At 41.0% G+C, this 26,900-nt stretch overlaps 2 protein-coding genes across 3 annotated transcripts in view; one reads left to right on the top strand and one right to left on the bottom strand.

Moving 5' to 3' along the window:
- Positions 1-26,541, bottom strand: part of Nbas (NBAS subunit of NRZ tethering complex) — a 280,100-nt gene extending 253,559 nt beyond the window's left edge. For both annotated transcript variants that reach the window (XM_059248639.1, XM_059248640.1), the window contains exons 1-9: positions 26,393-26,541; positions 23,727-23,781; positions 22,099-22,135; positions 20,857-20,934; positions 20,486-20,533; positions 14,393-14,436; positions 6,843-6,976; positions 4,461-4,594; positions 3,292-3,390 (exon numbers count right to left, since the gene is read on the bottom strand). In XM_059248639.1, coding sequence (XP_059104622.1) covers positions 3,292-3,390; positions 4,461-4,594; positions 6,843-6,976; positions 14,393-14,436; positions 20,486-20,533; positions 20,857-20,934; positions 22,099-22,135; positions 23,727-23,781; positions 26,393-26,506 — 743 coding nt within the window. In that variant the 5' untranslated portion in view covers positions 26,507-26,541. The remainder of the gene's footprint in view (positions 1-3,291; positions 3,391-4,460; positions 4,595-6,842; positions 6,977-14,392; positions 14,437-20,485; positions 20,534-20,856; positions 20,935-22,098; positions 22,136-23,726; positions 23,782-26,392) is intronic.
- LOC131897666 (mitochondrial fission 1 protein-like) lies at positions 1,177-1,718 on the top strand. Its single transcript, XM_059248638.1, has one exon. The coding sequence runs from the start codon at positions 1,193-1,195 to the stop codon at positions 1,649-1,651; it is 459 nt and encodes a 152-aa protein (XP_059104621.1). The 5' UTR covers positions 1,177-1,192; the 3' UTR covers positions 1,652-1,718.
- Positions 26,542-26,900: the final 359 nt, after the last annotated feature.

The raw sequence follows: 26,900 nt of genomic DNA, 5'->3' as shown, positions 1-26,900 counted from the left end.
ACTGCCAGCCGCTGCCATGACAAGCATCATATAAAGATGCCAGTAAGCCACGAGCCACGTGGCAAGGTATAGATTTATAGAAATGGATTAATTTAAGATGTAAGAACTAGATAGCTAGAAGCCTGAGCCATTAGGCCAAACAGTTTAAATAATATAAGTGTCTGTGTGTTTATTTTATAAATGGGCTGTTGGATTGCTGGGGTTTGGCGGGACCAGGGAGGAAACTCCAGCTACAATCATCAGAGAAGCTTCTTCCTGCAGCAAATGGAAACAAATGCAGAGACCCATAACCAAACAATATGCAGAGAGTGAGAGACCTTGGAACACTCAGTCCTAAATATGATGTGTCCATCAAATCCCTCCCCTCAAGGGTTCAGGGAACCCTTCGAAAGAGGAGGCAGGAAGTGTAAGAGTCAGAGGGGATGGAGAAAACCAAGAAAACAAGGCCCTCTAAATCAACAGAATGGATGCACATACGAACTCACAGAGACTGAGACAGCATGTACAGGGCCTACACAGGTCTGCACCAGATGGGCTCCTAGAGCTGAAAGGAGAAGTGAACACACACACACACACACACACACACACACACACACACACTCACATCCCTAACCCAGAATCTATCTCCAATTGAAAACCACTTGCAAATAAAAAAACAGTTTCCTCCAAGGAAGTCTCACTGGAGAAACAAACCACTCTTAGGGGTAGGCCACATGCCCAGTAGTAGATGGCCAACACAAAACAAACTCAATGGAATCTTTGGGGGCTCTCTGTCTCAGAGCGTTAAGTCAGGACAAGTCCTTTATTTATGTATTTTGTCTTCTGGTCTTGTGTGTTTATAGGATTCCTGTGTGTGCAAACACGCGCCTCTGGATCTATGTGCATCTCTTGTGCTTTTTCTTTGGCTCTTTTTCTTGTTTGGTTATTTTGTCCTCTTTCAATTGGTTTGTCTTTGCTTCATCTTACTGTATTGCATTTTATTTTATTATTATTATTTAGATGCCTCCTGTTTTCTAATGAAGAGACAGAAAGGGTGTGAATTGAGATGGGAGGGGAGATGGAGAGGAATTGGGAAGAACAGGAGGAGAGGAAAACAACGTTGTATGAAAAAAATCTATTTTCAATAAAAGGAGAAAAGCCCTGCCACTGGTCCAGTAGAGACCTTAGTGCGAGACTTGCAGGGGCGGTGGACATGGAGGCTGTGCTGAACAAGCTGGTGTCTGTGAAGGATCTGAAGAATTTTCAAAGGAAATTTCAGTCTGAGCAGGCAGCTGGCTCTGTTTCCAAAAGCACACAGTTTGAGTATGCCTGGTGCCTGGTGCGAAGCAAATACAATAACGACATCCGTAAAGGCATCTTGCTCCTGGAGGAGCTGTTGCCCAAAGGGAGCAAAGAGGAACAGCGGGATTATGTCTTCTACCTGGCAGTAGGCAATTACCGTCTCAAGGAATATGAAAAAGCTTTAAAGCATGTGCGAGGACTGCTGCAGACTGAGCCCCAGAACAACCAGGCCAAGGAGCTGGAACGCCTCATTGACAAGGCCATGAAGAAAGATGGACTAGTAGGCATGGCCATTGTTGGTGGCATGGCCCTGGGTGTGGCGGGACTGGCTGGACTCATTGGACTAGCTGTCTCCAAGTGCAAATCCTGAAGACAGCCTCACCTGCTCTCTGCCCTGGCGCACCTGGGAGCCTGGGGACACTGGAAGAGGGTCCTGTCCATCCTCACCATGGCCTTCCCTTGTCTTCTCCAACCCTTGTCATTCACCTCCACAGTCTCCTCAGTGACCTTCAACCTCCCATCCCCGACATCTGTTGTTAGCCCTGAGTGATGCTTTGCGATGAGTGTAAATAAAATTGGGCTGTGGCTTGGGAAAATAAATAAATAAATAAACAAATGGGGAAAAAAGCATAGTGACAACAAAAACTGTGAAATAACAGGAAGGCTCGCACGCTGATGGTAAATTGATGAAACTACTGTGAAAAAATGGTGGCATTATCTGATAAACTTGGAGACGTTCCTTCCCAACAGTTCAGCCAGTCAAGTCCCGGTTCTGCAGCCTGCAGATACTCATGCACATATGTGCCAAAGTAACAAACAATGACTGTTAGCACAATATAACTTTACAACTTTTAAAACACCCTGAAAAAAAAAATCAATTTTCATCTACAGGAGAATGAATAAACACGCTGCAACAGTATTGAAAAAATGAAATACCCTACTAGTAGTTAAAAAATAAATGAACTAGAGCAATATAAATCAAACATCAAGTCAGAGAGCAAGATTTGTGTATCTTCTGTGTGATTTCATTCACATAAAATAAAAACAAGACAGGTAAATATAAGGAAGTGATAACACTGTGAAGAAGGAAAGGGAATAATATTTACAGCTAAAGGTAGTGTTTTCTCTCTGACAAGACAATGGAGTTATGAACGTGTGTGGGTGTGTGGGTGTCTGTGTCTGTGTGTGATTGTGTGGGTGTCTGTGTATCTGTATCTGTGTGTCTGTGTATCCATGACCATATGTATGCCAAGTTCTTCGGCCATATAAACATTTCATCCAATTCTGAACACAAAGCTACAGACTTACCTGGACTGGCATGCAAAGGTTGTACACACTCTTAGTCAGAGACTCAACCATATGACAGAGTGTTTAGGACTCACCAGTAGACACAGACTAAATTCAAAATTCAGATCTCATGTTTTATTTATCTGACTCAAAATCTGATACTCTTTCCATTTAGAGAACCAGACAGGTAACTTGGCCAACTCACAAAATACATGTCAACTTCAGTCTCAAGTAACAAAGAGGAAAAGTCACCAAAAGTAGACATTCACAGTTCCTAGTAAACCTCAGTGGAGGTGGTAGGTAAAGAATGAAGCAGAGAAACTATGAAGAACAGGGTAGAAGTATTGAGAGGAACACTGCAAACAACGAGCTGTCAGCCTGACTCTGTGATGGAGAAGTGATGTCTACTGAGACCCTTTCGTAGGAAGGCACTGCATACATGGCCTTCCTCAGTCCTCCAAATAGCACTGAGACACGTATTACGTACAGAGAGGTAGATGGTCTAGAAGGCTAATAGGACAGGACAAATTTCTCAATGAAATTTCCAGTGTCTTATCTGGCTCAGAGAAGTTCACTGAGCCAGACCAGAGGCAGAAGGATCAGAGTATGAGTGCAGTATTACAGACAGTGAACACAATTACACACAGGAGCACAGAATGAAGATGCCAAGATTTGTGTAAGCACCTAATAGTCCAGTAAATACGAGAACAAAGAACTGCTCACCTATGGCCAGGGTGGTAAACAGCAGTATTTATTCCATGAGGATAATGACCACTAAAGCTGAAACTGTGACTCTCTTGGTAGCTCTGATTTGTTCCAACACTAGGATAAAGAAAACAAAACAGAAATAAGTAGCAGCAAAGCACCTCAGACACCATGGACACCTCGGACATCAAGGGCACCATGGGCATCATGGACACTGCAGCAGCTAGTCTTTAGGGACAGATAATACCAGATACTGTGGAGGATGTAAAACAACCAGACACACTACAGTGGGAGATGACTGATACGACCACACTGTTAAAGTCTGAAAGCTCATATAAAAAAAATGACATGACCATATGACCCAGCAATCCCACTGTAAGATAATGACCTAGGAGGAATTAAAATGTTTATCCATAAAGATTTATGCAAGAATAGTCATAGTACAATCTATGCCATGGTCAAGAACGGTCCAATTTGCCACAGCCCCAAACTGGAAAGTCTATCTACAAAGGAATGAATAAACAAACCATGAGATATCTGTGTATCTATATGTAAATATATTTATATAACTCATGAAAGAATAAGGTAATGATATTTAAAGGAATAAGGTAATGATATATAAAAATTTAATGAATTTCAAAATAAGCTGAATGAATGAGATTTGGGCAAAAGATTGTATATTATATGATTCCATTGATGTGAACTGTTTCAATGGGCAAAACTAATTTGCAATTAAAAATAAAATTTTTGAGAATGGCAGTTGTCATGGATAGATGTGGAGGAGGGAGGGAGGAGGGAGGGACAATGGAGCTCTCGAGTGTGGTGACAATGTCCTATTTCTTGACAGAGGTCTGAATGGTACAAATCAGTGCACCTATCAAACTCACAGGGAGCTACAATTAAGATCTGTGCATCCCACTGTATGCAGCTTTCATCTCCAAAAACAACTATGAACAAATAGTATGCATTCTTAATAATATGCATTCTCAAGCATTTGGTGTTTCCAACTCACTATGAAACACAAGAAACAAATGTGTGAGTATTCACTATACAAGTCTTTCAAAGTGCCTAATGTGTTTGCAATTTTTCATAGTATGATAAAATTTTTCATAGTATAAAATATCAATACCTGACATTAAATCAGAAAAATAAACATTATATCAAAATGACTTCCAATGCATTTTTACCTGACAAGGTAACTTCTAAGTTCTCCTCGGTAATTGATGACCAAGAGCTCTGCAGACCACTGTGCACTTGCTTTGTATTCTAAAAATACCAACCCAGCAATGGCATAGCTCAAGTCACCAGCAAAGCTAGACGCCTGAAAACAGGAGGAAATTAAGTTACTATGGAGATAGCAGAAAAATTAGCACATGCCTAACTAGACAACATCCCAGACACTGGCTGTGACACAAGGTTAGACCAGGCTCCTAACCAGTTAGGAGCCACAGCAGGCTCCCTGAAATTCTCAACCTAAAAAGCACATTTCTATTCAATTCTCTGTAAAATAAAGAAGAAAAAAGAAAAGCAGGAGATGCCACCATTCAGCCTCTTTCAAGACATAAGTTTTCAAGTATTAGTTAAGTATTAAGTCGATGTGAAAAAGACTTCAGGTACCTTCTCAGCAACTCAAAGGGGAAGAAGCAACACTCAAGTCAGCCTTTCCATCAAGCAACTATCTGAGCGTGCTGACGGAGATCTGAAAGTCTAAGCCCCTTTGGAGGCATACCAAACAGTATCCACCTAGAACGTGACTGGAATGTTCCATCTTGGCGTGAAGACTATTTTAGGTTAAAGACAACTAAGAATCAATGGACAGCCAAGGATCTCTAGTCTCCCCTTCCTTAAAAATGAGGCACAAATTTCTCTTAGTGTTAGTGTCCCTCTGGAGTAGGCAGAGGAAGAGGAGGCACACCAAAATAAGTCTGTGAGGCTTCTAAAGAGCAGTTATGGTCCTTCATATAGCCCCACCTCCCTTTCCCACAGTACACCAACCCTAGCAGCCCTCACTCCATTTCTCTCATGCGGTCCCATCTCCACACTTCACAAGCCTCTGTAAAACAGTGCATAAGCTCCTGGCTCAAACTGTTTCTTTGGGTTTTCACTTTTCTAAAAGCCCTGTGCAGGCAAAAACACAAGTATCAATAAACATATTATGTTAATCTGTGTCTTATAAAAATTTATTTGCAGGCCCACAGAAACTAAATTCAAGAAAGTGGAAAAAAAAAAAAGTTTTCTCTCCAACATTTCCAATAGTTCTTCATGACCTAGAACTATTCAATAAACACCCATATAGGCCTAATCCAAACAAAGAGAGTCTACAAGTATGAAAATATCAAAACACATAGCAAATTTCACACTGAATACCAGGGCAAAAATGCAAAACACCTCATAACATTTCATAATGATTACATGTTGAAATGATCATGTGAAGGATATACTGTAATTAAATAATATAGCCCCCATAAGTTTCACATGTGCCTTATTACAACTACTTGAAAATGTGAAATTATACTTGACCACATAGGTAACTCTCATTACAGTCCTACTGGACAGCACTAGCCTGTTCAATGGTAATTGGAACCGTAGTTAGGTTTTGTGGAACTTCTACAATATGGGCTCTGTTCATTCTTTCCATGTTTCCACTTGTTATTTCTCAGGAAAACCATTCCCTGTATCACTGGCTGTCGACATTAACTTCTTAAATCAGCCCTATTACTTTTTCTCTACTCTCCTTTGAATTTCTGTGTTTTTAATGTAACCAAGTCCAGCTTCTCTACAAGTGGCTTCTCCTTCAACAGCCCACGGATTTCTTCCCTCACTATAGCCTCTCAACAATCCATACCATGATAAAAGAAAAACTGGGATCTCCTAAATATAATTTCAGGGCAGAAGATGGGGGGATAGTAGTAGGGAAAAGGGAAGCACGAAGCCAACACACTGTTCACGCCGAAACCCTGACGTAAATCCCATCAGGACCAACCACCAGGCCCACACGCAAGGCTGCTTGACTGTTCAGCCAGTCAATCCATAAACAACGACCGCTTCTCCTTACAGATGGTCCTCACATCCTCAGCTTCCCAGCTTCACATCATCCCATCTCCTTTCTATAGCGATGTAGGTCCACTGTAAACAGTGTTTTCTTTCTCCTAAGTCTACCAAACGACTCTTCACTCTGAGACAGGAGACAGTCTCTAACTGGTATACAGAGGCTTGCTCTTGAAAGACAGGAGACATTTCTCTGGACCTGGTCCTTGCTGGTCTCAATCACGACTCAATAAACTCATTTACTTCAGACATCCCCTGATCTTAAGAGTTTCATCATTTCTGTTCATTTCTTGACGTAAAATGGCTTACACCTACAAAGTGCATTAACAAATACAAAGAATAAAAACTACATGACTGTAAGTATCTAACTAGATGATGAGTATTTTAAGATCATAGCTTATTATTCTCATTTATACTTGAATTCCGCCTCTCTTCACACTCATCCATTGCCACGTTATACACAGAAGACACACAAACACACACACGGGTGGGGGTGGCAACGATTTAAAATGCACACATACCGGGGAAATGACAAAGAGCTCACTTCCCATGAGATCAAACACTCGGACAGTCCCGGTGCTTTCGGCGTAGGCCAGGAGCGTGCAGTCATAGCTCCAGGCCACCCGTCTCCACTGGGGCCTTGGGTCTTTTGGAACTAGAACGAAAAGAAAACAGTGTTTTAAACAATATGTAATTAAGAGAGCTAACAGTTTTAATGACTGCAGCTAACGTCAGTATTCAGAAAGTACCTCATCTCCTAAGGTGATCTAATGCTTCGGTTAACACAACAGTTCCCAGAAACGTACCTCAAGATAAAACCATGGCAAACGCTGGCTCCATTACTTCATAATCAAAGCAGCTGACTGAGGCCAGAGCTCTGATAAATGGTGAACATGCCCTAGACTACTAAGGGCTCAAGAATAAGCTACTCAAGATACTTATGAAATTGAGAGTAATCAAAAGCCCAGAGCCCAGGTTCTTAAACTGAAATCTAACTGTGGGAGTCAAGGAAAAGTTGAGAATGATAAAAAGATTTGGACACACAATGACCAAAAATCGATTCCAACTCAAACACATAATAAATATGAAGTGCACCTATGGCAGAACTCACCCATACTGTACTCCCTAGCTGCAGTACGGCTCTGAGCACACAATACATGCACTTTGTAGATGCACAACATGTCAGACCATAAAACACCAAGGAAGACTCACTCATAAATGACTGTTTAATGAACTAGCCTCTTTACTATACATACAAAATTTTCTACTTTTTATACATATATAAAACATATTTTATTTACAGGAAACAAAGACTTTTAATATTTCCCTATCATTTTTCAACATCTATCAAATATTTGGACTGTACTGTGTTAGAATGTTTGGTTTTAAAAATGCTAGTTGAGTTGATGGCTTGAGAAACTGCTCAGGAGAATTTCGGTTTAGAATTAGGACACAACTTCCCACAATTTCTAAATGGTTTTAAACACACTTTTGCCATTTGGGATTATGTATTTATGTGAAGCATATTCTCAAAATCAAAGTGTCAATCAAACTCTGCAAAACACTAAAGATGCTTGGCATTGTGCAGTGCCACGTAAGCAAGTACATCTATCTCACTAGTGTGAAGGTTTGTTTTCCTCTTTAATAAAAGGTAAGATTATACATAAATACACACACACACGCACACACACACACACACACACACCAAAAATATCTTTAAATACATTTTGTATGCTTTTTTTCAGTAAAATTTTATTTGCAGACCTATTTTATATATCTGTATACCTGGGGACATGTAAATTTTTCAGACATGTAAGGGTCACAAGTAGATACATATATTAAGGCAGATGAATCAAGAGCCATTCTTAATCATAAAATTTTAAGATTTTGATAATAAATGTCTTAATAATCCTAATAAAACCATATGCAATCGATTTTAAAATCACAAATAAATCTTCCATATGACTCTGAAGTCTCATTCCTGATTATTTTCAACGCAAATGCAATCAGCATGTCTACGAGACATCTAGGTTCCCGTGTTTGTTACTTCATTATTTACAACAGCCATGAAACAGAAAGTGTGTTTATCAACCGAGGTTAGGTAAGTAAAATCTGACATACACATGTGCATAATGGAATACTCTCCAGCCATAAACAGAACGCAGTCCCATCGTCCGCATCAACAAGGAGGGACTGGAGGTCTTTATGTTCAGTGAGATGAGGCAGGCCCACAGACAAGTACTGTACAATCTCACTCATACATGAAATCTTACAAAGCTGATCTCACAAAATCTGAGAGCACAAAGGTGGCTCCAGAGAGAGGACAGCGGGGCGGGTGAGATGAGGCCATGTTTAACAATGGGGACTAAGTTACAAAGAGCGTGCGGCCTTCTGAGTTGTCACTGCAGCCAGGTCTCATCTCCTCTTGCTTTGACTCTTACAGTATCCTCGTAACTACTTATCGCACATGTATCTCTCCTCTCTTCCCTCCTTGGCTTTTTCCAAAGGTAACAACTCTTCAAGAAGGAAGACGAACAGACCACATCCTCCTGCTGCCCTAAAATCCCTGATGGTTCTGTTCCTAAGAACACAAGTACTGACTTCTCCATATACACCAAAGACCCCACCATGGCCTTCTAACTTCCCCTCCATCACTTCCTCCCTGACGTCCTTAACACTGACCTCACCCCCTGGGAAATAAGCAAACCTGTGTCTTCCACACACTGCACTGTCTCTGCTAGACAGTGCATTTCTCCTTCCTTGACACTCTTCAAAGTTGACAGTGTTCTCTGTGCACACCACAGATGCTGAGCACAAATTCTTTCGAAGTATTTACCACATCGTATTATGTGGCTTACATCACCGTCTGTCTCACGGGTCTCTTATGTCCTTAAAATCAGAGAACATGTCCTATTCGGAACTGCCATCCCAGGACTTCCCTCCTTTGTTAACCACTTCTGGAATCCCCCTAACAGACACTCTCAGACATCTATCCATGAGCTCATCTAAATGCCATCAAGCTGCCGAGATAGCCACCCCATCTTCATCCCACGTTGTTTCCATCAACATATTTGGTCACACAACACAATGACTAGAACGTAAGTTAACAAGCAGGTAAGGCTGGCACCCGGAAAAGCGACACTGAAGGAACTAAGGCAGGAAGCCTGCGTCCTGGGGGGAGACTGAGCTACAGACTGAGACCTGGCTAATGAAATCAAGCAGTTAATTTAAGAAGTGGGATACTATCAACACAGTAAGTTGAAGAAAGCTAAATACATTGCATGATCCTACCCCATTTTTTACAAAGCTAACCCATGTGTACACAAGATTACCAAAGGGTTATTTTAAGTTATTAATTTAAATACCTAAGAAGAATGTAAATTAAAACATAGGCATTACTTTTTTCTACTTCCCTGTATTACTTGAATTTGTTACAACTATGTTATCACACTTATTACTAAAATAAATAAAATAATAAATTTCAAGCTAGGATGCCCATCATAAATGGAGCAAAGAGAAAAGCAGAATAGACAGATTTAATCCTAACCAAATCAATAACTGTGCTAAACATAAATGCTCTAAACATTACAGTTATGTGACAGAAATATTTAGAGTATGAAAAAGGTAAAATACAATCAAATGCTCCCTGTCAGGCACATATATTAAATAAAAACATGAAGAGAACGGTGAGTCCTAGGCCATCCTGGGCTGAGTAGCAAACTCTGCCTCAAATAAGTAAGAAAGATAATAAATAAACAAACAAACAAACAAACAAATGGGGAGGTAAAATTAATTATCTAAATTTCCATCTTCCACCTAGCAAAATGAAAGCAACTTAAACTCTGTATGCAGAAGGAAAAATGATAAAGGCAAAAATCAAAGAAAATAAACAACAAAAAAGAAATCAACCACCAAATTTTTATTATTAAAGAATGTTAGCAAACTGACAAAACTCTGGCCTGAGTGAAGAGAAAGAAAAAATAGTGTAAGTTACAAATATCAGAAACAACCAAAGGGATATCAGTACAGATCCAATGGACAATAAAGTAGTAATAAAGAATATAAAATAGAATGTTATAAACAAGTTTATAGCTATAAATTGCACGACTCAAAGAAAGATTTCATGCAAAAGCCAAAACTGTAAAGGTTTTTAACATCTGTTTCTAAAACTGAATTCAATCCTGCTTAAAAAAAAAAAAAATGCCAACTTTTTTCACGAATTCTATAAAGCATTTAAGAAAAAAATAATTCAGATTCTATGCAAACTCTTCAGCAAATAAAAAAGCAACAACACCCTCTCCTATTTTCAGACCAGTACTATCCAACTATAAAGCCAGAAGGGCGTGAAAACAAGTCCATACCTATATCCCTCGTGAACATAGGTACAATATTTTGATGACTGTGTCATTTAAAATATCATGCTTGCACAGCATCTAACAGTAAGCTGATGAGGCTTTGGGAAGAGGCAATCAGGAGCCATAAGCCCACCCACCTCTCATTGGAAGGCCAATGGTCTCTCAGCATTCCTACAGTAGGAAAGAATGAAAAACTCAACCCAACAGCTCTTCAAAAGTCTAATCCCATCTGCTATTTTTAAGACAGAAAAAGAAGACTGAATTACCATCAATGGTCTGGCAAACAGAGCCAAACAACTTCCAATCCACATTTCAAACATTCTCAAATGGCCTATCTTTTATAAAACAATAATTGAAAAATATCAAAGTGGAACCAAATAGCTCCTATTTCAGTTTGCAGACTCTGCAATATGTAGTCTCAAAAATGCATTAACAACAATCTGGCTCCTCTTCTCCAAGCACACACATGAAATATCATTTGGCATATGGGAGTGATTCCCATAAAGACGAGTCAAATAATAAGCAAATGATGATTGCCTTGCATTATGCGAAATAGAGAGAAGCCATTAATGCAGCATTAAGGTCATAAATTCCCACACTCAGAAGCCAACAAAATAAACCATTAGTTCTCACCGCATTATCTCATCTAGGCTGCCACATTAACTGTACGCACTAAAAAACTCTAACAAATATAATTCGTATGAAATACAGAACAGTTAAGTGTCCTATTTTCATGTTAATTCGTGGCTTTTCAGTTTACCTACTGGCTAAGAGCAGGTGCCTCATGCAAACACTCAAAAGGGCACTCCCTGTATGTCAGGAGCATGCCATCACTGAGCATGCTCGAAAGAAGCCTATCTCGACTCCCTAAGCCTTCAGCCAGCAAGAAAGCTGCAATGGCAAACAGGTAGCTGAACAGCCACATGACTCTTTGGTAGACTTCTTGGTCCTTCTTCAGATCTGACCTCATCTAGCAACTACTGCTGAGGGAAGAACATAGAGTGATTTAGGATACATCTGAGTTCCAAGTTGACAGTCAGCATCCAAACACTGCTCCTCCTTATCTTGGAAAGGCTATTCCACAGAAAGGGCTTATCAATGCACAAAGTCCTAACGTGGTTTGTATACACACTGGCCACAAGAGCAACACAGCATGACTGACACAATTATTCAAAACTGTACATATATACTACATTATACAAAACATAACATAAATATACACTTACTCTCAAAAATTTCCAAAATTAGCCAAGAACAGACAAACACACACTCATTCATAAAAACCATTTCACTAGTTCCCACATATTACCAACCTAACACAGTCAAAAAAAAATCTTTTGACTACCATATGTGGGAAGTATTCTAGGCACTAGAAATGTATACAAGTACCGTGTGTGGGGACCATGTGTGGGAAGCGTGCTGGGCACTAGAGATGTATGTAACTACCATGTGTGGGAAGCATGCTAAACACTAGACATGTATGTAACTACCATGTGTGGGAAGCATGCTAAACACTAGACATGTATGTAACTACCATGTGTGAGGAAGCATGCTAAGTAAGCACTATTCATCTTTTTTTAGTGTTGAGTAAAAGAGGAGCCCTGCCTTCAAAGAGTTTACAATCTGCTATGGTTTGATTGTGAGATATTCCCACAAACTCATGTATTTGAACATCTGGTCCCAGGTGTGGTACTATTTGAGAAGTTGCAGATGTTTTAAAAGTAGAGTCATGCTAAGGGAAGTGGATCAATGAGGGTGGGCCTTAAACCGTATGTCCCCTCCCTGCATCCACTCTCCTCTCTCTGTCTCTGACCATTAGCCAGTGGAACCAGTGGTCACACACTCCTGCCTCCATGATGGGCTGTAAAACCTGAGCCAGCCAGAATAAATGCTCTCTCCCTTCAGTTCTTTTGATCAAATATTCTTGTCATAGCAATTAGAAAATTCTCACATAATCTAAGTTGGGAAAAGGGAGTCAGGTTGCTATACAGACAGGTGAGTAACAGAGAGCCACAAAGGCTGAGGAAGAGAGCGCAGAGGAAAGGTCTGCAGAAAGAGCTGCTCCTTGCCCTCCCAAAGGCAGGACTACCGAATTACTGCACTGTACAAGCAGCAGCTGTGTGGCAGAAGGAACTGTGTCCTGGGAAGAAGGCACCGTGGGGCTGAGAAAACTGTACACAGCCTTTCACTACAACACAGGACAGCCGGCAAAAAAATACTCCCAGGATGTTGTGCTGGCTAGTTTCAAGGTCAACCTGACTCAAGTTAAAAGTGAACCTTAATGAAGAAAATGCCTCCAAAAGATCAGGCTGTAGGCAAGCCTGTAAAGCATTTTCTTAATTAGTGATCAATGGGGGAGGGCCTGGCCCATTTGTGGGTGGTGCCATCCCTGGGCTGGTGGTCCTGGGTTCTGTAAGAAAGCAGGATGAGCAAGCCATGGGGAGCAAGCCAGTAAGCAGCACCCTTCCATGGCCTCTGCATCAGCTCCTGCCTCCAGGTTCCTGCCCTGTTTGAGTTCCTATCCTGACTTCCTTTGATGATGAACAGTGGAAGTGTAAGCCAAATAAACCCGTTCCTCCCCACATTGCTTTGGTCATGGTGTTTCATCATAGCAATGGTATCCCTGACTAAGACAGACAGCTAGGGTAAGAATGACCTGAGTTACAAAGTAAGAACCATGTTCCACAGTCAGAAGCAATCAACTGAGAATACTTAGGTACAGTCCTAGTACCTAATGGTTACTGTTTAGAATACTTAGGTACAGTCCTAGTACCTAATGGTTACTGTTTAGAATACTTAGGTACAGTCCTAGTACCTAATGGTTACTGTTTAGAATACTTAGGTACAGTCCTAGGACCTAATGGTTACTGTTTAGAATACTTAGGTACAGTCCTAGTACCTAATGGTTACTGTTTAGAATACTTAGGTACAGTCCTAGGACCTAATGGTTACTGTTTAGAATACTTAGGTACAGTCCTAGGACCTAATGGTTACTGTGTAGAATAATTAGGTACAGTCCTAGTACCTAATGGTTACTGTGTAGAATACTTAGGTACAGTCCTAGTACCTAATGGTTACTGTGTAGAATACTTAGGTACAGTCCTAGTACCTAATGGTTACTGTGTAGAATAGTTAGGTACAGTCCTAGGACCTAATGGTTACTGTGTAGCATTTCCTAAGTAGCTATCATGCACCACCATGTAAAGTTGTACATACATTAACTCAATTTCTCTGGAACTTAATATTTAAAAATTATGCACATATTACAAATAATACAAATGAGGCCAGAGTGTGTTAGCTTTCTGTCAATAAAACAAAATATCTAATACTGAACCTAGAAGAGCTAGTGAGAAAGATCAAATCCCAAACTTTTTTTATTGTTTTTTATCTGAACAACTTCGAACTTATAACTATTTATCCCTGCACTGATCCCAAAATAAAAGACTACAGTACTTACTAATACTCTTTCCCCAAAAAATAGCCTTGAATATTTTAAAACACAATTTAAGTTTCAAAGTCCTAAAAAGTATATATTTTAAGTCAAAATATTTAAGGATTAAATAATAAACAATTATAATCTGTTAAATGAGTTTAATAAAGTCATAAAAAGATCTTACTAATAAACACTTTTGGAATAACTATTCAAACATTGTGGAAACATTGTAAACCACTACAAATTCTAAATTTTCATATTTCAATATTTTGGAAACTCTTACCTTGACATTTCCCAATAATTGATGTAAAATCATCTTTTGCAGACCTACAAATATACAAGAAATAAAAACAATAGTTTTAACCTAAGAACACTGACATGTGGTCTACACAACACCTATACATGATAGTACGTCATCCCTTCAGTCACAGAGCTGGGTGGCTGAGTGTCTCAAACTGGATTCCTTCATTACAACAATCTTCTCGTTACAGAAATGGCGCTGGAGCAGGAACACCGCGCTACAGCACAAGTGTGTGTAAACACGATCTTAGGATGCAGAACGAATGTCTGCAACACAGGCCCAAAGGATCTGACTCAATCAATCTAGGATAGGACCCAGGTCAGAAGATTGACTAAAGCTCCACACGCTGACACCAGTTAAGAACCACTAATGTGTAGCATATTACAAAGTCTAGTCACAAAGAAAAAGAGGTATATAATGTCTACTTGAATAAATCCCATAACCTAAACAGTTTATAATACATGAACCAGTGACCTGTTCACAATCTATAGTCCTGAAACACAGAATATAGTAGTATAATTAGTACAAACTATGTTCAAAACAAAAACTGGTGAACTCTCAAGAACATAATTTAAAAACAATTACCTAAAACTTTAATATCTATAGGACTTGACCAAGCAATTTCACTTCTATAAAGTTACTCCCAGGAAATAATTACAGATTTATATAGTTATCAAGGAAACTAATGCAATCCAATTTATAAAGAAGAAAAATATATCAAGTATAAGAAGATTAATTAAATTTTGCTGTGCACATCCAATGAAATATTATGCAATTACTATACCTGACATGGAACAATTTCATAATAGATTAATTTCAAAGGTTACCCAGGAAAAAAAGTGATATAAATTTTTAAGTGTAAATTAAATTTATAAATCACAAAAGTAATTCATAAGTTGGCATCAAATAGAATAAACAATATTATCCACTTATGATACATACACACACACACACACACACACACACACACACAGAGAGAGAGAAAGACAAGTTTCAAAGAACATATGTCAAAACATTAACAGTAAACAAGCTGGATAGTCAAGAAGGTAATTTCCCCCTGGCAGTGGAATCACGATCAATTCCTGGTGCATGAGCTGGCTTTTTGGAGCCCACTACCTAAGGAGGGACACCTTGAACAGCCTTGATGCAGGGGGAAGGGCTTGGAACCTGCCTCAGCTGAATGTACCAGCCTGTGCTGACTCCCCAGGGGAGGTCTTACTTTCTTGAAGGAGGGAGTGGGAGGGTGGATTGGAGGGGAAGGCTAGGGAGCAGGAGGGAAGAGGGGGATCTGTGTTGGTATGTAAAATGAATAAAAAATTTCTTAATAGAAAAAAAAGAAGGTAATTTCTAATTCTATTTATATTTTTTATTATTTCTAAAGGGACTACTAAGCACAAAATTTTTAATATTTTATCCGTTTTTCAAATACTGTTATGCTATGACTACAGACGTAAATACGGAGATAAATATCCAAGACAACACACTGCTTGGCTCCCAAATGGAATGAGACAGAAAGAGCTCTCTCTGAAATGAAGCTGACCTGATTCCTACTCAATGTCAGTGACTGAGACAAAGCATGAGCGTGCCCTTCCCTTTAAATAAGGATGGCAGTGCCTCACACAGCTAGAGCACACTAAAGGAGACATCAGTAAATCCGCATTGCATCCATCCTTAATGTGATGAGCACAGCTATTTTGCTGGGGAAGAGCAAAGTGGGATGGACATAACGGTTTTGCTAAAACAACACACTTTATTCCCTTTAGTAAAGCAAACGTGGGATAGGAATATTTACACATTTTCTCTCTTCATGTCTTTGTTGAGTCCTTTCACAGCTTCTAATTAGTTCCCATATTAACAGCAGCCCATAACCACATGGAATTATTACTTCACTATTTAAGAAATAAAGGAAACATATTAACCACTTATAATCTGTAACTGCTGCCAAAATGCAAGTTAAAGAGTAACTCACACATTGTTATTTTATCCGAAGTCAACACACGCAAGTTAAGGACAGCATAGTAAGTGACTGACAGCATTTACCACAACAATAACACTGGAAAGCAACAAGCCAAGTACTGTTGCAACAAGCAGGGCTACCTCTCAAAACTTACACAGCTTTTCATGTCTCTTTGCTCAGGAACCATTTCCTCTTCACAACGGCTTCCTGACAGCGAATAATGAGCTAAGATACTGCATCAACTCCCACACTAGGAACTAATCAAGAAATATTCATTAAACACCTACTCAGTGTTGTTACTACACCTGCTACTGAGCCAACCTCACAATGTACATTGCTGTGGTTTAAACAGGAAATGCCCCCCATAGGCCCATGTGCTTTACCACTTAGTCCCCAGCTGGGGGCTCTGTGGGAAAGTTGTGGAACCTTTAGTGGGTGGACATTTGCTGCGGGAAGTGACCATGGCAGGAAGGCCTGGAGGTTTTACAGCCCAGCCCTACTTCCTGTCATCTCCCTGTCCCTGACTACTGATGCCATATGAGCAGCCTGCTTCCCGCTCCTGCCATCATGCCTTCCCAGCTCTGACAGGCTGCATCTCCTGTAAACCGGAATAAACTCCAATCCTAAATCAGTTTCATTAGGTATTTTGTCTCAGCAATGTCTGAAATAATTAAGACACGTGTGCTCATCACTGTTGTAGACAGACTGTAAACAGAATAGGAAGAGCAAGTGCCTTTGAATTTCAAAACCAGCCCAACATGGTGACACACACCCATAATCCCAGCACTGAGAAGGCAGAGGCAGGAGGATTAAAAATTCTAGGCCAGCTGAGATCACACGGAAAGAGCCTATCTCAAAGAAAAACTCTAGGACAATCACTATACACACTTTACAATCAACCATACACTTTACTTTGGGGATTTCCTTTGCTAGCTATTCCTCATTTACTAGAAAAGACTTCTTTTTGGGTTACTGAAAAGTCAAGACATGTGCTTATATTCATTCAAAACAAAAACAAGTAAACAGCAACTCTGAGCAAAGCTACACCCCCCAATTCCCTCTTAGCATCAGTTCTTCCTATTCCACTGGCAAAGACCACACTATTCATCACATGTAGACTAGGAACTCCTACTATGTTCATGGAAATGGACAAGTGGGGAGTGACCTTTTTTGAGGGGACAGGATTGAACCTGGGGCTCTGCCCTGGGTAGATAAGAGTTCTACCACTGAGCTACATCTCCAGCCCTATATTTGTGGAAATATATCACACTGAGAAAAAGAGACTATCCCTAGCTATAAAGAAAATAAAATATAATCAGAGCTGCAGACTCCAGGCCTCATTCACACTATTTATTCCTAGTAAATGGCACATGCTGGAGCCATAGAAAACAGAGGTGCTGTCTTATATATTTTATAATGAGGGGGACACACAGCTTCTATACCAAAGCACAGCATGGCTGAAACACACAGCACGAAACCTGACGCTACAAGAACTGATCTTGAATGTTTGCATATGTCACTTAACCACAGGTCCCAGCTCCTCATTTCTAAAGCAGAGGAAAATCTCCAGAAACTCTCAGACCTGCCAGAATGCCGTGAATTAACACGAGTACTTACAACACCCGGCGCTGGCATTAACTTACTACGACTGACCATAAGTGTGCCCAATGGTACAGGTGTTACAGTGTGAGGAGCCCCACAGTGTGCTCTCACAGGCTTCCTGGTGGGGCTGACCTCAGCACCAAAGTCTGCGTGCATTACAAAACTCGTGCAAACTATGCTTTCTTCTAAATTTTCATTAGCAAGTTCCAAGCTCTCCCTCTCAGACCTAGGTATCTTGATCGCACATACATGCCCCGACCTGACTCTTATATCAAAAATCACTTCATCCATGTTCTCTTTTCAATGAAAAAGTGAATATTGTTCTCTGACTGCTGTTTATAAGTCAGGTATATACTATGAGCTTGTTTCTCAAAACACTTCACAACTGCGACAAACGGAACAGGAGACTCTATCCACTCTACTAACGGTATCAGTTCAAATACTGCCAACGGACGCTTAATGATGCTGCCAACAACAGCACGGAGGGACCTACAGGGCCACATCGGGTTAGCATGGGAAGACTGTCACCACTGCATCATTATTCCCTTGCTGGCTTGACAGGACTCAGGAAGCCTCCCTACTTGAAGCCAGTGCCAGACAGGGAAAGACCTTCCCACGCCTCCAAAAAGCTGAGGGAATCCAGTTCTGCTTGCATACAAGGGAAGAAAAAGTCTAAGACGGTGGAAAATGAACACCAATGCAACAGCAGCTGAGTGGGCACTGGTGCCACCAATGCACTAGTAACTGAGTGGACACTGGTGCCACCAATGCACTAGTAACTGAGTGGGCACTGGTGCCACCAATGCACTAGTAACTGAGTGGGCACTGGTGCCACCAATGCACTAGTAACTGAGTGGGCACTGGTGCCACCAATGCACTAGTAATTGAGTGGGCACTGGTGCCACCAATGCACTAGTAATTGAGTGGGCACTGGTGCCACCAATGCACTAGTAACTGCGTGGGCACTGGTGCCACCAATGCACTAGTAACTGAGTGGGCACTGGTGCCACCAATGCACTAGTAACTGCGTGGGCACTGGTGCCACCAATGCACTAGTAACTGAGTGGGCACTGGTGCCACCAATGCACTAGTAACTGAGTGAACACTGCCACCAATGCACTAGTAACTGAGTGGACACTGGTGCCACCAATGCACTAGTAACTGAGTGGACACTGCCACCAATGCACTAGTAACTGAGTGGGCACTGGTGCCACCAATGCACTAGTAACTGAGTGGGCACTGGTGCCACCAATGCACTAGCAACTGAGTGGACGACACTGGTGCCACCAATGCACTAGTAACTGAGTGAACACTGGTGCCACCAATGCACTAGTAACTGAGTGAACACTGGTGCCACCAATGCACTAGTAACTGAGTGGGCACTGGTGCCACCAATGCACTAGTAACTGAGTGGGCACTGGTGCTATTTTGGTCAAGAACACTGGAGCAGCAGAAAAGCATTCCCATTGGTATCTAAGTACTCTTAAATCTCTTCCCCTTAACTTTTCTTTTGCATGTGTGTGGTGTGCATGTCTGTATGCATCCACGTCCACACATGTGTAGGTGGACATCTGTGCATGTGGAGGCCCAAAACTGACGGCAGGTGTCTTCCTCATCGGGTTCTAGGAATCCAAACCCATTCCTCTAGATTGCACAGCAAGCTATTTATCTGCTCAGCCATCACCCACGCCCTCCACTTACATTTGACAACCAACAGGTAGGCTTTGCATCGGAAAAGGGGGCCCTCAATATTAGAAATGGCTGTATTTGGTGGGTTGATGCAAATTTCAAAACAAATCAACTACTCCTGAGTTTGCAACTCAGACCAGCTTAAAAAATACTTTTTTTTTTAATGTGCGTATATGTGTGCCTATGTGAATTTACGTACACATGAAGGCCAGAAGAAGGCCTCAGAATCTCTGGAACTGAAGCCACAGGCAGCTGTGAGCCACCATGCAGATGCTGGGAACAGAACCCAGGTCCCCTACAAGAGCAACAAGCAGTTTTAACCACTGAGCCATCTCTCCAGCCCCTCGAGGTGTATTTCAGATGAGCATACAGTATCTTGAATGTACAGAGTAGGAACCAGACAGCTCTCCAGTACCCACATCACCGAGGCCATCCACAGACCTATACCCACACATCTGTGCCATTACTGCAAAGCTGCCCTGCTTTGTTTTACATCTTGAGACATCTCACACTGGTCTAATTAGCTGATCCATCAGTAACTGGTCAACAACGGTTACTTCCAGACTGCTAGAATATTATCTTCATGTAGCAAGAAAATATCACTTCTCAGGAGTCAGCAGAGTAATTGGGAGAAGTATAAAGATGAGCAAACTATGTTGAGAGAGCATCATTTATAAGTTAGTCTTCGATACTTCACAAAACTGATATAACAGTAAACTCCCTTCAGATATACCGCCTTTGAAAAGATTTAAAATCGTAGTTCTTATGTACAAGGGATGTTTTTTTCCTCAAAAGAAATCTTCCATATGGTGAACATTAGCCATTACCTGATCTCCACACACTGGTCTTGAACCGCAGCCAAAAGCTTGCCATTGCTTCATGGGAGGAAAGAGAAAGAAATCCTGGAGTGAGTATTTGAGTCTCCAGCATGGATGGAATTATTTTACAATCAGTTTTTCAAAGTTTTACTGGCATTCTCTATCTTCTGACTTAACAATAAATGAATATACAGGTACAAAATCATAGAAAATTATTCAATACAACTTAATATGTTCCAGCCACAGTGACCATATGTAACAAAGGAAATTTAATACAAATCAAGAATGAAAGCCACAGGGACCCCAAAGTCCACGTCTGTATCGAGATTTAGGAGAAAATAAAGGTAGGAGAGTTTGGAGTGAATTTTACACATACTTACTTTGCAAGAACCAAATGCCAGTTTATCTGTTTATTGACCAAGCGAACCAGTCCGTCAGGGAGCAAAAATGGAGCAGGGCTGAAAGCACAACATATGAGCTAGCTTAACATCGAACCACGACAATCCTATGTGAGTAAGGAAAAACTGTGCCTTTAGACAGGGTTTATATCAGAATGTAAAAGCTAAATATTAGTAAACCTAAATCCAAAAACTACTAATTTGATGTACGAAACGTTCATGAGGAATAGGAGATAAACACCTAAAAGTGTACTTACTGCCCATACAATGACCAAATTGGCCCACTTCCTCAACCACCTTTATCCTATTGCACCCTACATCCTCAAAAATCAAAACGAACAAAAACAAACACATCACACACATGCACACTCACACACACACAGAATAAAAGGAAAAAAAAAAACACTGAGCAAATAGTTCCACAGGTGATCAAAGGTCTCTATTTTAGGACTATCTTATCTCTAGAACTGTTAAGTTTAAGGTTAGGAGAAAGCAACACGCAATTAATAAGTCTATTAAAAAGTCACTGAGAACAATGCTAAATGCTGAATATATCATGTTAACAGATTACTTATGTCCCTGTCCTTTTTGAAGCTGAAAATCTGCTTCATGGCTGAACATAACAACACTCACAAAATTAAAAAGCACACAAGAAGTAAAATCTGAAGACCTACCGCACAGCAACTCAACTTTTGACCACAGAGTAGATGCAACAATAAGAGCAAAAATGCTCTTTAACATAAACAAGACGCACATCCAACATTGCAGTTGAGGGCACTCTCCAGAGGAAGTCACCAGGATATGATCAATACTGACTAAGGGAACAAGAACTAATGAATGTACTGAGACATCGTCAGCTTACATGAAATTCTGTGAAATGCCTATCTAAAGACCAGGTTTGTCATGGGAGGCCTACCCCTTCCTGAGCGATTACAGAGAAGGGGTGGATTGAGGGGAACAGGTGGGGGGGGGGGCTGAGGACAGGATGTAAAATTAATTAATTAACTACTTAATTAATTTAAAAAAAACTTCAGTTCTTCAAACACACCATTAAAAAAATGAAAAGGCAACCACAAAGTGAAACATATTCCCAAAGCTTGAATTTCCTGAGATACATTAAAAAAAAAAAAAAGGTTTGCCTGAATGTCAACATCTCCACCTTAATCTGATAATCAAAACTTAAATCACAGAAGATCGTAATCTTTACAAGAACTGAAGGCTTACCTGTACCAGATGTACTGACGCAAAAATAACAGATGATCTGTAATAAAAAGAAACAGTGGTCCTTTAGCAATCATTTGCAAAATGAGACCAATCTACTATACACTATAATTTTTATAAGATCATATACTTGTTTATATTAAAGTCCAAGTTTATGTTATTCAAGACATTGAAATAGTTCCCAACTACAAATTTTAAAAATGGTTTGAGATGCTAAATTTAATCTAAGAAACCTTAATCAAATCATTACTAGGAATCATAGTAGATTGCGCTTTAAAACAAACCTATTTGTATAAAATATAAAATATAAATCAAGATATTAACTTTAATTTTGTAACAACTATATAAGTAACACCTGGAGAAGTCTGTGAAAAGTAAAATTTCAAACACAGACTTAAGACTGTTTTATTTCATCACACGCGCGCGCGCGCGCGCGCACACACACACACACACACACACACACACACACAAACACACATATAATCCTGTGCACAAAGCTAGGTATAGAGCAAGGAAGAAACATCTGAAGAAGAACATCATCTCTAGGTTGTAAGAAAATTTTATTATGATATGTGGTTATTTATACAATCAAATTTTTCTACAATTATTTTAATCAATTACACATGTTTTCTAATAATAAGTCAAAACTTCATTTGTGATCATGAAAACTGAATATACCACAACATATATAAAATCATAGTCATTCACAAGTTTTCAATTTTTTTAATTGAATTTTCTCTTCATAAGGAACTCAAATCCAACACAAGGATGGCCTTAGAGGCCAGAGAGACAGGTAGTCACAGTACCAAAGACCAAGGTGAACAAGTCTCCACATCTAAAAACATTAAAGGTAAGAGGTTGGAAAGATGCCTCAGGGGTTAAGATCTGGGTTCAATTCCCAACAGACGCATGGTGGCTCACAACCTCCTGTAACTTCAGCTCCAGGGGATCCTACATCTCTTCAGACCTCCAAAGGCTCCTACATGCACATGGTACACATACATACACACAGGGACACACACATACATACATACATACATACATACATACATATATACATACATATAATATGAAATAAATAAATATAAAACAGCACTTACCTTGTCAGTCTAGTGGAAGAATTATATTATCTATTAATTGATAAAGTCCTCATAGCTCAAAAAGGCTGGAGCTCAATTCTTTTTCAGACCCTTGCTGGTTTATATGTCAAGTCTATTATTGGTTAAATGAATGCTCAGTTTAACCAAATTTGTAATTTGAGCATTTTTGACATTCTATCTGAATGTCTGTATAAACCATTTGCAATGGTCTCTCACTTACACTGGGCTTACTTATCACCAGCCATGTACAACATGTATAAAGGCTAAGCCTAGGCTACAGTTTAGCTCTAAGCTGAATTAAAAGATAGGCAAGAATGAAAACATACATACATACATAGATGCATCTGTAGAAATAAGTACATATAAAATTAAGCTCAGACAACATGTACGCTAACTACCTTCATCAGGTTCTATATCAGAAGTCGAAGGAGAACATTTTTAAGTCACTAGGCCATCTACAACTGCACAGTTGTAAAATGAGAACAAAGCTGTCCTCCAACTATATAATCATAAAGCATGAATCATAGTTACCTCTGATGGCTTTGGTGATGATGAATGATGCCCCATGCTTTCGGTTGCCTCTAGGCTACAATTTAAAAAAAAAAAATGTAAACTTACATTTGAGAAGGTTACAATACTTACAACATATAAATTTATACTTCTTTACTTATATCGGGAGAATTGAGTACTACCGGTAATTTAAAACTTCTTCCAGACTGAAATAACCTCATCTGGACTGTGTGCAGTGTAGAGGGAGAACGACAGTTATAGGTACATGCCAGGAAGAACCCAAAAATGAGACTAGAAACTGTTTTCAAATCCAAACACCGATAAAAAGATGAGGAAACCCAGGGGCAGGGCTGAGGTGAATCAGAATGGGAGAACTTGCCTATGATGTGCAGGGCCAGACAAAGGCCAGAGTTTTACCAGACAAAGACTTTACCAGTTGACCAGTTAGTACAGTCTACTTGGAGGAAAAGTAGTTATCTATTGTGTATCCATAGAGACAATGTTATTGACAAAACACAGATATATAACTACTACATTCAATAATTTGACTCCACAATCATAAACTACATGCTGTAGGATACAGAATAACAAATATTTCATATGGTAAGACGCATTAAACTACTACCAAGAATAAAATGAATAAAAACATCAGTAAGTACAGACACATTGTTCCCGAAGAAGTTCACTCAGCAAACAGGAAGAGATCATCGGGAGACAATCTGGCACAGTGGAGGGATATAAAAGTGAATCAGATGCAGAGTCAAGGGGTCAATAGCTGTGGTGAACAGATGTAGAAATCAATAACCAAGAGAGATGAGAGAGGGCAAAGTACAGTGAGGGTTCCATCTAAGTGATGCTGTGCTGGTTTTTAAATCAATGTGTAATGCTAAGCATTCTGAGACATTATTACAGACATTTCAGAAGTGTTAGATACCGTTATCCAACCAAAAGGCAGCAAGCAACAGCCTCTTAATCTCATGATCTACAAGATGTCCACATCATTCAGGAGAAACAACAACTAATAAAAAACAATAAATGTAGATCTCTGCCCATACAAGATATAATTCAAGACAAGCGGAATAAACACTCAGGAGAGATGATAAAGGAGCTCAGTGGGCTGGATTCAGGAATCTTTAATAAAGGTCCTTCTTGATCATGCTGCTTCCCCAGAGGCTAATACACAGGCATGTCAGGACCTCCGTATGTCAAATAAATGGTCCTGATAAATGGTCCTGAAGTCCTGTTTTTCACCCCCTGACTAGAAGGCTCTCCCTAGTTAACTAGTAACTCCAGGGTCCATAAGTTGGCAAACACCATAACTTCCTCTCCAGGAGAACTGGAGAACAGCCATAGATTCTTGCTCTTCACTCAGTCCCTTGGCATTCTGCTTAGATGGTCACTTCAGGCATGGTAATGAGAAACAGTCACTGGTAGGTTGTCTCTCCTCCACAGTGGAAGTTCCATGAAGACATTCATCTCTGGGACCCGGGTGTACACACAGACAGATAGACAGACACAGACACACACACAGAGACACACACACACGCCTATTACTGAGATGGGGCCCAGTGTACACACAGACACATACACAAACACACACAGACACACACGCATGCTTATTACTGAGATGGGACCCGGTGTACACAGACACACACACACACACACACACACACACACACACACACGCCTATTACTGAGATGGGACTCGGTGCATACACAGACAGACACAAACCTATTACTGAGATGGGACTTAGTGTACACACACACACACACACACACACACACACGCGCGCCTATTACTGAGACGGGACCAGGTGTACACACAGACAGACACACACAGACACACACACACACACACACACATACACACACACGCCTATTACTGAGATGGGACTCGGTGCATACACAGACAGACACAAACCTATTACTGAGATGGGACTTAGTGTACACACACACACACACACACACACACACGCCTATTACTGAGACGGGACCAGGTGTACACACAGACAGACAGACAGACAGACACACACACACACACACACACACACGCCTATTACTGAGACGGGACCAGGTGTACACACAGACAGACAGACTGGTGTACACACAGTCACACACACACAGACACACACACACACACACAGACACACACACACACACACGCCTATTACTGAGATGGGACCAGGTGTACACACAGACAGACAGACAGACAGACACACACACACACACACACACACACGCCTATTACTGAGACGGGACCAGGTGTACACACAGACAGACAGACTGGTGTACACACAGTCACACACACACAGACACACACACACACACACACACACACACACACACACACACACACACGCCTCTCACTGAGATGTCGAGACGTCTAGGGTCCTCAGAAACTTCTCCCGCCACGGAGCACAAGAGAGCCAGCCAAGTCCGGAAAGGACTCCCTCCCTCTCAGAAAGGAGAGTGACACCGAGCTCCCGAGGGGGTGACAGCCCACCCCGGACCCCGGGCTGACTCCGCAGACCCCCTCTCAGCAAGCCCCAGCCCCCGCCGCCCCGCCGTTGCCAGGCGACAGCGCAGCTGCCATCCCCGCGCCGCCGTCCTGCGTGGCACCGCGACGTGGCTCCCCACGCCACGCGCCACGCGCCAAGCCGACCGCCTCCAGGGAGGGCCCGGCTCACCTGCACTTCTGTCTCGGGTGGCCACTCGGTGTTGACCAGCAGGTCGTAGAGAATCGTCTCTTCCTCGTCTGCAGAGCCGGGACTCGAAGCCGGCAGCGACTCGGAGGCCGCCATGTTGCCCGGGAACAGAGTGGCGGAGGGAGGGGCGCTATGGCATCTCACGCGGGTCAAACTTCCCCGGACGCGGCCGCTGCTGATTGGAAGAGAGGGAAGTAAATTAATTGGCTCCCGAAAAAGAATGCTATGGGTAGGAAAAATAACCGTGTTCATGTCTAAGGTAGGTCTTGGACCCGGTCCTTTCTGTGCAAACCTGTTCCTAAAATGACTCAAGTCACTGAACCTTTTTTACCAATCAGTTTCTACAAAAAATTAGGTGCAAGTACCTCCCAAAATGCTGGTGATCATTTAGGTATCCATCCCCTACTACAGAAAGTGTTCAGACAGAGGACTTTAAGTACACCAAGGGGTTATCCAGATCAACAGATAAAACTAATGGTTGAGTATCACA

Source organism: Peromyscus eremicus, chromosome 22, assembly GCF_949786415.1.
Source record: "Peromyscus eremicus chromosome 22, PerEre_H2_v1, whole genome shotgun sequence".
NCBI lineage: Eukaryota > Metazoa > Chordata > Mammalia > Rodentia > Cricetidae > Peromyscus > Peromyscus eremicus.
The sequence above is the reverse complement of the archived record's forward strand: the minus strand, read 5'-3'. Positions and strand labels throughout refer to the sequence as shown.